Source organism: Pseudophryne corroboree, chromosome 3 (genome assembly GCF_028390025.1).
Source record: "Pseudophryne corroboree isolate aPseCor3 chromosome 3, aPseCor3.hap2, whole genome shotgun sequence".
In the NCBI taxonomy this organism is placed as follows: Eukaryota; Metazoa; Chordata; class Amphibia; order Anura; family Myobatrachidae; genus Pseudophryne; species Pseudophryne corroboree.
Window position 1 is genome coordinate 672,112,160 of NC_086446.1, and position 12,555 is coordinate 672,124,714.

Here is a 12,555-nt window from a genome sequence, read left to right on the forward strand (position 1 = left end):
TCTAGCAGGAGGATGAGTGCTTCCATCCTCATGTGAAGCTGAACCACTAGCTATGAACATAGGACAGGGCCTTAGCCGTTCCTTGCCACTCCGTGTCGTAAATGGCATATTGGCAAGTTTACGCCTCTCATCAGATGCTTTTAATTTTGATTTGTGAGTCATTTTACTGAAATTTAGTTTTTTGTATTTTACATGCTCTCTACTATGACATTGGGCATCGGCCTTGGCAGACGACGTTGATGGCATTTCATCGTCTCGGCCATGACTAGTGGCAGCAGCTTCAGCACGAGGTGGAAGTGGATCTTGATCTTTCCCTATTTTACCCTCCAGATTTTTGTTCTCCATTTTTTAATGTGTGGAATTATAGGCCAGTAATATATCAATAGCAATGGCCTACTACTATGTATACTGCGCACGACAACTAAAATGCACCACAGTTATGGATGGATAGTATACTTGACGACACAGACGTAGGTAGAGCAGTGGCCTTCTGTGCCGTACTGCTATATAGTATATACTGGTGGTCAGCAAACTGTGCATAACTGAAATGCACCACAGGTATGGATGGATAGTATACTTGACGACACAGAGGTAGGTAGAGCAGTGGCCCACTGTACCATACTGCTATATATTATATACTGGCGGTCAGCAAAATTATGCACTGCCCTCCTACTATATATACACCGCACCACTTAAATGCACCAGAGGGATGGATGGATAGTATACTTAATGACACAGAGGTAGGTAGAGCAGTGGCCTACTGTACCGTACTGCTATATATTATATAATGGTGGTCAGCAAAATGATGCACTGCCCTCCTACTATATATACACTGCACCATCTAAATGCACCACAGGGATGGATGGATAGTACACTTGATGACACAGAGGTAGATAGAACAGTGGCCTACTGTAGCGTACTGCTATAGATTATATACTGGTGGTCAGCAAACTGTGCAAAACTGAAATACACCACAGGTATGGATGGATAGTATACTTGACGACACAGAGGTAGGTAGAGCAGTGGCCTTCTGTACCGTACTGCTATATATTATATACTGGTGGTCAGCAAAATTATGCACTGCCCTCCTACTATATATACACCGCACCACAGGGATGGATGGATGGATAGTATACTTGACGACACAGAGGTAGGTAAGGCAGTGGGCTACTGTACCGTACTGCTATATATTATATACTAGTGGTCAGCAAAATTATGCACTGTCCTCCTACTATATATACACTGCACCACTTAAATGCACCACAGGGATGGATGGATAGTATACTTGACGACACAGAGGTAGATAGAACAGTGGCCTTCTGTAGCGTACTGCTATATATTATATACTGGTGGTCAGCAAACTGTGCAAAACTGAAATGCACCATAGGTATGGATGGATAGTATACTTGACGACACAGAGGTAGGTACAGCAGTGGCCTTCTGTACCGCACTGCTATATAGTATATACTGGTGGTCACTGGTCAGCAAATTGTGCAAAACTGAAATGCACCACAGGTATGGATGGGATAGTATACTTGACGACACAGAGGTAGAGCAGTGGACTACTGTACCGTACTGCTATATATATATATATATATATATATATATATATATATATAGTTATACTGGTGGTCAGCAAAATTCTGCACTGTCCTCCTACTATATACTACAATGCAGCACAGATATGGAGCGTTTTTCAGGCAGAGAACGTATAATACTCGTGGTCACTGGTCAGCAAAACTCTGCACTGTCCACCTACTATATAATACTGCTGGTCCCCAGTCCCCACAATAAAGCAATTAGCACACTGAGCAGATATTTGCAGCACACTGAGCACAGATATTTGCAGCCCACTGAACATAGAAACTGAGAGGACACCAGCCACGTCCTCTCACGATCATCTCCAATGCACAAGTGAAAAATGGCAGCGACGCGCGGCTCCTTATATAGAATACGAATCTAGCGAGAATCCGACCGCGGGATGATGACGTTCGGGCGCGCTCGGGTAAACCGAGCAAGGCGGGAGGATCCGAGTTACTCGGACCCGTGCAAAAAAAGGTGAAGTTCGGGCGGGTTCGGATCCCGAGGATCCGAACCCGCTCATCACTACTTTTTCTTCTTTGCATGATGTGCTGTTTGGGGCCTAGTTTTTTTTGAAGTGCCATCCTGTCTGCCACTGCAGTGCCACTCCTAGTTGGGCCAGGTGTTTGTGCCGCACACTTTTGTCACTTAGCTTAGACATACAGCCCCCTCGGTGCAACCTTTTGGCCTAAAAACAATATTGTGAGGTGTGAGGTGTTCAGAATAGCCTGGAAATGAGTGGAAATGGACGTTATTGAGGTTAATACCGTAGGATCAAAATTACCCCCAAATTCTGTGATTTTAGCTGTTTTTATGTTATTTTTTTAAATCATCCAGATTCAAAACCAAAACACGAAAGGGTGGTTTTGGCAAAACCAATCCAGATCCAAAACACGAGCATGGAACCAGAACCAAAACACGAAAAGTGCCCGCTGGGTCATTCCGAGTTGTTCGCTCGTTGCCGATTTTCGCTATGCTGCGATTTGTTGCTAACTGCGCATGCACATGGTACGCAGAGCGCATGCGCCAAGTTATTTTACACAAAACTTAGTAGATTTGCTGTGGATCCTGCGGCGCTTTTCAGTCGCACTGCTGATCGGTGAGTGATTGACAGGAAAGGTGCGTTTCTGGGTGTTAACTGAGCGTTTTCCAGGAGTGTGCTAAAAAACGCAGGCATGTCAGGGAAAAACGCGGGAGTGGCTGGAAAAACGGGGGAGTTGCTGGCCGAACGCAGGGCGTGTTTGTGATGTCAAGCCAGGAACTAAACGGACCGAGGTGATCGCAATCTAGGAGTAGGTCTGTAGCTACTCAGAAACTGCAAGAAAATATTTAGTAGCAGTTCTGCTAATCTTTCGTTCGCTATTCTGCTATGCTAAGATACACTCCCAGAGGGCGGCGGCCTAGCGTGTGCAATGCTGCTAAAAGCAGCTAGCGAGCGAACAACTCGGAATGAGGGCCTTTGTGCAGTAAGCACACACAGCCGGAAGGTCATTTAATACAATATTTTCAATATCTGTGTGTATTAAACAAAGTTTGTGTACATTAAGCCATGAGAAAACAAAGGTTTCACTATCTCACGCTCGCTCAAAAATTCCGTATTTCGGAATATTTGGATATGGGATACTCAACCTGTAATAATATGCTAATATAGGTTCCTTATGTGGCTTATGGCAGGGAGATTCATGCATGTCACATACCCTCCAATTGTACCTTTTTGGCAGGTACAGTACCTTTTTCCTATGGTCTGTACTAGAGATGAGCCGGTTCGGTTCTCAGAGAACCGAACCCTACCTGACTTTGCCTTCCGAGTTCGGTTCCGAGCCAGGCTCATGTTTTCCCGCCTAACTCGGAAACCCGAGCGCGGCAAAACGTCATCATCCCGCTGTCGGATTCTCGCGGGATTTGGATTCCATATGAGGAGACGCGCGTCGCGCCCATTTTCACTCGTCTCTGAGAGCGTATTGAGAGGACGTGTCCTCGTTGTTCAGTATCTGTGTGGGGGCGGGAAAGTGGGGTGGCGAGTATTGTGCTGCTCAGTCCAGTCCAGTGTAGTCAGTGTATTGTGCTGCATCAGTCCAGGCAGTCACAGTGTTGGTGTCCTTTGCTGCCATTTATCCAGTGTAGCTGTATAAAGTGGTGCTGTGTTGTGCTGTCCAGTCCAGTGTAGTCAGTGTATTGTGCTGCATCAGTCCAGCCAGTCACAGTGTTGGTGTCCTCTGCTGCCATATATCCAGTGTAGCTGTAAAAAGTGTTGTGTTGTGCTGCATCAGACCAGTGGTAGTGTCCTGTCCATCAGTCATTGCAGTGATAATATACACTGCTGCTATATGTCCACTGCTACAGTATTATAATAATTATAACAACCACCACAAGTCCCTCACAGTGTTGCTGTGTTGTGCTGCATCAGACCAGTGGTAGTATCCTGTCCATCAGTCATTCCAGTGATGAAGCAGTCACAGTTATATACGCTGCTGCTATATGTCCACTGCTACAGTATTATAATAATTATAACAACCACAAGTCCCTCACAGTGTTGTTGTGTAGTGCTGCATCAGACTAGTGGTAGTGACAAGGCAGTCACAGTGGTATACGTTGCTGCTTATGACAGTGTGAAGAGCGCCCGTAGGGCGGGATGAATCACCTAGTATTATTATAATAGCTCCAAATAAAAGGGTTATCATCCAAATTAATTTTACAGGCTTTGCCGTGTGTGTGTGCGTGTGTGTGTGTGTGTGTGTGTGTGTGCGTGCGTGTGTATGTATGTATGTATGTATGTATGTATGTATGTGTGTGGTTTAGGGGAAAGCTATCCTGTGCCACCAATATTGTGCGTGTATTACATCTGTGCAAATTCCAGCACTTCCCATGTGTTTGTGTCGCTTAGCTTGGTCATACAGCTACCTCATTGCACCTCTTTTTTTTCTTTGCATGATGTGCTGTTTAGGGCCTTTTTTTTTTTTTTTTTTTTTTTTTTTTTTTTAAGGACCATCTTGTCTGCAACTGCTGTGCCACTCCTAGATGGGCCAGGTGTTTGTGCCGCACACTTGTGTCGCTTAGCTTAGTCATCCAGCCATCTCGGTGCACATCTTTTATTTCTTTGCATCATGGACCGTTTGGGGACTAGTTTTTGAATAGTGCCATCTTGTCTGCAACTGCAGTGCCACTCCTACATGGGCCAGGTGTTTGTGCCGCACACTTGTGTTGCTTAGCTTAGTCATACAGCCCCCTCGGTGCAACTTTTAGGCCTAAAAACAATATTGTAAGGAGTTCAGAATAGACTGGAAATGAGTGGAAATTTCTGTTATTGAGGTTAATAATACCGTAGGAGCAAAATTACCCACAAATTCTGTGATTTTAGCTGTTTTTACGTTTTTTTCTAAAATCATCCAGATCCAAAACCAAAACACTAAAGGATGGTTTTGGCAAAACGAAGCCAAAACCAAAACACGAAAGTGGAATTAGTACCAAAACACGAAACGTGCCCGCCGCACATCTCTAGTTTGTACCGATATTGGACTCTCCCATTTTTCCATTGAAAGTATAGGAAAAGGGACGTGACCACACCCCCTTTACCCGTGGCCATGCCCCCTTTTCTAATTTGTACCGATTTTTGTGTGTAATATGTTTGAGGGTATGCATGTCATAGCAGCCACTGTGAAAGGGTGACTTACCGCATCAATCCCAGAAAGCTGCATGCCCATATTGATCACAATGACAGACATGGTCTGCCAAAACAGGGTGCGGTCTAGTAACAATTGGTACACAGAGACAGTGGTTACAGAAGTTAGGGACTGCTGCTCTTCCTGCATCTCCTCAATGACATCTTGCACATCGTATTTACCCCCGAAACATCGTAAAGCTGGGGAAAAAAAGAAGACAATTTAATTCTTTATATATATTTTTCTACTGATCCAAGTAAGATTTTCTTCTTTTTTTTTTTTTAAATCTCATTGGACACATGGCTGCAAGTTATTATAAACAAATGTTTGATATGCTGATTATTGTATTTATACTGTAAATTTGACGGAGAGTAAACATTATACCATCTAAAAGGTGGACCATTGAAATCAAAAGCAGCACCACTCACAGTCTGATTTGGAGATGGAAGCACTGAATATTGTACGCCATGGAGCAATTTTTTGCCACTACGCATGCGTGCAAGTCAGACTGCGCATGTGCGACAATGGTCTTGTGATGGCAGTTGCAGAGAGAATTTATTTGCAAAGTGACGGAAAGTAAGGAAACCTTTATGAGAGGTAATGGGGGAGTGGTGACTCAAACGCAGACGTTTCACCACAATTTCTGGGGTATGTCACAGTTTGCGACTGAGATCCCATAAGCAGTTACAGTGACTCCGGCGTCTTACTTCAAGCGGCCGTACTGCGCGATCATAGGGTGACACAGAAGGTCGATGTTTGACCGATGTGTGTACAGTGGATGCATCCTTGTACGCATGTGGCTGTTCAGAGTTGCCTGCAGTGGGCGTCCCAATACAAATCCCAGTGAGTGGGACATTTGACTCTTTTAGCACAGCTGCGTACAAATTCACAGCTGCAACGCCATTTTCATACATCCTTTAAGTTGGCTGCCAATGACCAAGTTAACAAGTAAAAACAAGAGAGACCGCAATAACCCTTGAATTAAACTTACACATTTAATAGCATTGACTCAATGACTACTTCATGTTTCCGTTTTTTGACCCTTTACCTGCACTGTTCACACAATATAAATGGTCTATGGGGCAGATGTATTAAGTTTTGGAGAGACATAATGTAGAGAGATACTGTACAGTACCAGACAATCAGCACCTGTCATTTTTCTAACACCGCCTGTCACATGACAGTCATGAGCTGATTGGCAGGTACTTTAAATCACTCTCTAAGGCTTAGTACATCTCTCCCCCTATATATTAAATGGTAAAACCCCGTCTCCAGCAAAACTTCATATTATTGACGGGAATAGGGCTTCACCCTATACATTACAAAAAAAATAAAAAATTACGGGACAGTCCCGTTTTATTGGGCACTGTCCCTTGTCCCATTTGGGCATGCCCTCTCGGTGATGAAATCGGGAGGCGTGGCAATTTAGTCATCCCTGTAAAGCCATGCCCCCTCTTCCTGATGACACTCCCCCATTGTGGGCGCGACTTTGCTGCACAGAAGTCTCCAGTCCCACTTCACCAATGTTGGGAGGTATGCTAGCGGTAAATGTACCGGGCCTTACCAATGATAGCTTCTCCAAGCCTACTTAGCAGTTATAGCAGTGGTGCAAATCCTGCTTTTCGTAACTTGATAAATTAGTCCCATTGAGAAAATGTATATCGAGACTAAAATATATATATATATAAAAAAAAAAAAAGTTTTACTTTAACCGCTTTGCTGCTGAGTGCTTCCTCACCGATGTGCTGGAGTGTTTTTTTTCACACTTGCACTCCTCACATTCCAACATCAAAAGGTCTATGATATCTTTATGCAGCACGCGCACAAATTATACCTTGGTTTTTTTTCCCCAAAAGACTTTGCAATTTCACAACAATACCATTAGTCTTTTTACTCTAACACGTTAAAAAATAAAAATGAAGCCAAAAAAGTGTGTTTTATTGAAATTTCAAGAAAGGAAACCAAAACCAAAAACGTGATTTGTTTCTCTCTCTCCATTTAAAAAACACAGCAAAGAAATACTTTGTGGTTCTTGTTTTGCCAATACTCCATATTTCCAAATTAGTAAGAAGCCGCATTCTGTGTGAAGACTTGGACCAAAAACAAAAGTCTGTGCTTGAAATGAAAATTTATTATTTTCCAAATTTTCACTGTCTTGATTTAAACGCTTCCCAAATGTAGGGAGAATATGGTAGCTCAGCAAGGACAACCATTTTATAAACTAGACAATCTACCGCTTTAAAGGGCCACTTTTAGAACTTGACACAATATGGGGGAGATTATAGACTATAGGAAACCCCCCACCCTCAAATCTGTGGAAAATTGAATTTTTTAGTGTATGGTTTCCATTATTGTCTGGTAATCATTTAGCTGGCACATTGTTTGAAAATGGAGACCCCCTTCTTTCAAGACAGAGGTGACACCATGCGTCTTCGGGAAGGGTGTAGTATAGGTTCCCGGCGGCCAGCACACCAGCGCCGGGATCCTGACCGCCGGCATGTCGACAGCGGGGCGAGCGCAAATGAGCCCCTTGCGGGCTCGCTGCACGCAACACAATATTTATTCTCCCTCCATAGGGTCGTGGACCCCCAAGAGGGAGAATAGGTGTCGGTATGCCGGGTATCGGGAATCCGCCACCTGTATACTGAGCGCCGGGATCCCAACAGCTGGCAAACTGAATACCACCCTTCGGGAAGTATGGGGGAGACACACACACACACACACACACACACACATCATCCCCAGCTGGCTCTCCTTCTCTTAAAGATTCCAATTAAAACTCTTCACATTCACCTCTAAAGCCCACTCCAAGTCCTCTTGCTTACATCTATCATCTCCTTCCACACTACTGCTGGTTCACTTAATTCTACCAATGGCTATCATCTCTCTTCCTAAAAGATTACCACTTTCCATTCCCACCTCCAGGACATATCAGATGCTGCTTGCCAACTCTGGCACTCGATCACTGTCTCTATCAGGCTCTCCAAATATCTGGCAAGTTTTAAAGGGGTTCTCCAAATTAAATTTATTTTTCAAAGCTTACCAGCTTTCCACATAACCAACCCCTGTTGTCCCCGCACATTGACTTACCCTTCTTTGTCACCCATATTTGACTGCCTTGCCCCTATAGCTTGTAAGCGGTTACAACAAGCGGGGTCCCTCGTGAACTCTTCTTTTCCCTACTATCATTAGCTCCTCTCCTTGGTATTCTTTTTGCAATAAGTGGCTATGGGCCAGTCTGCTCAGCCCATAGACTGTGGTACAAGTTTACAGTGCTGTTTTACCAATAGTGATTGTATTGGCACCGATGTGTAATTACAGTATTAACGGTCATGTAGATATGTTTTTGTCCAATTAGGTTTGTTGGTCTATATACCAAGCCCTGGATAGCGATAAAGTGGACAGAGATAAAGCACTAACCAACCAGCTCCTAATTGTTATGTTACAGGCTGAGGGGAAGATGTAATAAGCAGTAAAAAGAATGGAGAAATGAGCCAGTGGAGAAGTTGTCCATAGCAACCAATCAGCTGCTCTATATAATTTTATAGTATGCAAATAATAAATGTTACTTCAATGCTGATTGGTTGCCACGGCAACTTCTCCACTGGCTCACTTCTAAAGGGGGGAGATGTACTAAGCAGCGAAAAGAGCGGAGAAGTGAGCCAGTGGAGAAGTTGCCCATGGCAACCAATCAGCATTGAAGTAACATTTATTATTTGCATACTATAAAATTATACAGAGCCGCGGATTGGTTGCCATGGGCAACTTCTCCACTGGCTCACTTCTCCACTCTTTTTACATCTCCTTTTATGTTTGAAAAATGAGTGGAGCTGGTTGGTATCTCACCTCCATCCACTTTATTTCTCTGTCCAAGGCTTTGTACATAGACACATAGGAATAATAGAAATCTTTTTATTAAAAAGAAATAAAAAAATCCCAAAAGTAGTTGTGCTTCTCATTGTGGCTTTCTTAATGAGGTGTAACAAACACAGCATAATAATAATTTAAAAGAAGACACATTTTTACATTTAAAAAGGATGAATCTAGTTATATTTCTCAGGAATTAAATTAAACACCAAAGTTTCATGAATTCTAAAATTAAAAAAAATAAAATGTTTGAGAGTTATGTAATTATTTTCTACCATCGCACAGCGGAAAAAAAAAAAAGATGAATTGATTTTCAACAGGGGCCAGCTAACCATTGCCAGTGAAGGAGAAGGGCATGTAACGCCTCCCCTTCGTTTTATCTCGTACTTTCAGCCCGATGATTATGAGTCATTATAATAGCCAACAGTGTTGTCTCAATATCAAATGATCATTGCTTTGTGTGCGCTGGGCAATTCAACAAACAGACAGAAAGAAGAGTGAGAGTAAAGATTCACAGGTATCTCCTGTAACCTGAGGGAAGCAATGAAAGTGACAGACAAGACTGCGAGGGGGGGCCATCCATTCATCTTTCCAGGAGCAGGAAATAAGCACAAGCAAATCTGCAACAATGGAAGAACACACTAGATTTAGAGTTGTTTTAGGCATCTTGTGTGTATGCCCTAATTTGTGCTCCTCACATGCTCAACCACCCTTAATCCATTGTTTTCACTGGAGAAAAGATGGGTTTAGTAACAGAAAAGTATAAATACAAATAAATAAATAAATAAAATATTAATAATATTACCCCTGAACAGTGCTTCCCTATGTATATACAAACAGAAAATTTTGAAAGGCAATTTAATAAATTGCTCTAGGAATATGCATCGCACCTGATCATATGATGCTTTTTACAGGTCTAGAAAATTAAATTTCCAAAATTACAAGAATGTCCAGCTTGAAAGTTCAGTGTAGTCAAATATACCCATGGGATTGTCTACTTCACAAAGAAGGATGTTCCTTACAAAATAGACAGGAGCGCTCTTTGCGCTGGTCACTGGGCATGTTTGTAATTGTAAATTCAGATGTAGGATGGGAGCTAAAGTAAGAGAGTCAAGTTTACAGATTAATCAAGACAATAATAGGGAAAACTTAAAAAAAAATATGAGGGGCAGGTGTACTTGGGTCTTCTGCAAGGCACCGGATTTGAAATCAAATTGCAACTTGTCATGCTGTAAAATTTAAGATTTTTTTTCCCCTCAAACATTTTATAGTCACTCTTTACAAACAGATGGAAAAAACATAAAAACAAAAAACAATACAATTGAAGTAGTTTAGGTTTGAAACTGGCATTATTGCTCTCGGATATGGGTCATTTGGTCGACAGTCATTAGGTCAACCACTATTGGTCAACATGAATTAGGTCGACCGTGTCACTAGGTCAACATGGTCATTAGGTCAACATGACAAAGGTCGACATGAGTTTTTTTTTAGTTTTTTTGGCGTCATTTTCTTCATAAAGTGACGGGGGAACAGGTTACTGTTCTCAAATGTAGTCCACGTGGATCGTAAAGTATGAAAAAGATCAACAACAACAACAAAAAAGTGAAAAACTCATGTTGCCCTTTTTCCATGTCGACCTAATGACCATGTCGATCTAATGCATGTCGACCAATAGTGGTCGATCTAATGACTGTTGACCTAATAGTTGGACGGATAAGTTTGCAAAGATACAGTAATAGATCACATTTATTAACATATGTAGAAATTGGGGGATTAAAATGTCATGTGACATGACAATTTTTTTTGCCACATATATAAAATAAAACCACAAATATTAAGCCACATATAAAAGCTGGTAAAATCGTTAAGGAGTATAGCTCCCACAATTGGTCACTGAAACCTGTAAAGCAACAGCAAGGAATTAGCCAAATTTGAAGGATTGATGTACAAAGCAGTTCTTTTTAGCAACTGGTGAACCCCAATCTACAACGTATCCAATGCCAGATTAAGGACCTCATGGGCCTGGGGCTGAAATTTCTGAAGGGCCTTCTGTATGACACAACATGCGGTGTGACTACGGATATGGGGATGTGATCAGTGCTGTATGTGTGTGTATATATTTTTTTGTGTGTGTGTGTGTGTGTGTGTGTGTGTGTGTGCGCGCGTGCGTGTGCGCGCGCATGTGTTAGAAAAATAGAAAACTCTCAGCACATAAATGCCCAGTTATCTTCAACAAATCAATTATTGAAACAAACAAAAACACATGCAGAAAACATAGCTCCATGGTACAACAAACAGAACACTAGTGTCCATTATTCAGATGACACAGTAGTTCCCTTATACAAGTTACGCAAGACCACAGAGCCCTTTATACACATTTCGCAACAGTAGAGCCCCTTCTCCTCATTCCTTCTCTTTATCATCTTTCCTCCTCCTCATCATTCTACCATGCACTTTGTAATATACCTGACACACAGTGTCACGGGAGGAGGTGAAAGAGGGATCGCGGCCATGTAGGGGGGGGGGGGGCTCGGACGGCCTTTGGAAGGCTGCTGTAGCAGGAAAAAAAAATTCCTGTCAGCAGCAGCACAGCGGGTGCTTTTGGGCCTATTTTGATGGGGGCCTGAAGCTGCAGCTCCATCCGCCCCATTGTTAATCCGGCCATGAACGTATCATGTCTCTGTATTTGCAGTGTCCCACCCAGAGCTCACACCTTTGCTAAAGTGAGGGTGGGTCAGATTAACATCTATTGTACACCGACATATTCATTGTAAGATTGGTATAAGACAAATTTTTATGTAATTTTAGAGAAGTACATTGTATCTATAAAACATTGTTTTGACTAGCTATGAGCGGGTTCGCTTCACAGAGAACCGAACCCCCCCGAACGTCACGCTCTGATCAGAGTCCGGCTCGGGACTTCCAGCCATACTCGGAAACCAGAACAAGGCAAAACATCATCATCCCGCTGTTGGATTATCACTGGTTTTGAATCCCATATGAACAGCCGCGCGTCGCCGCTATTTTCACTCCGGACTTGGGTGTCCTGGGTGTCACTGTGTTGTACAGGGGGCAGGGGCACTGTCACTGTCCTCCTGTATGCTGTACAAATTCTGGAGCGCAGTTGTTAAAAATTAAAAGCACACTGTTCCTGTATGTTGTAAAAATATAGGGGTACTGCTGTTAAAATAGCATTACACAGGCCCTGTAAGCTGTAAAAATTCAGGGGTGCAGTTCAAATAAAAGCACAATGGTCTTGTATGCTGTAAAAATATAGGGGTGCTGCTGTTAAAATAACATTACACTGGCCCTGTCACAACTGAGGGCTGGTGCTGACCAGGGGAAGCCTCAGGTGTAGGGGCTGGAGTATATGTAAACCTGTGCGGCAGTATGGGACTTCTAGACATGCAGATGGACTTGCCCTACCACTGCAAAAAGGCATGACCAC

The 12,555-nt window shown here is 42.8% G+C and overlaps 1 protein-coding gene across 5 annotated transcripts in view; it reads right to left on the reverse strand.

The window, feature by feature from the left end:
* Positions 1-12,555, reverse strand: part of LOC135056556 (solute carrier family 2, facilitated glucose transporter member 9-like) — a 286,898-nt gene that overhangs the window by 114,602 nt on the left and 159,741 nt on the right. For all 5 annotated transcript variants that reach the window (XM_063961893.1, XM_063961890.1, XM_063961891.1 and 2 more), the window contains exon 8: positions 5,253-5,440. In XM_063961893.1, the coding sequence (XP_063817963.1) occupies positions 5,253-5,440 (188 nt within the window). The remainder of the gene's footprint in view (positions 1-5,252; positions 5,441-12,555) is intronic.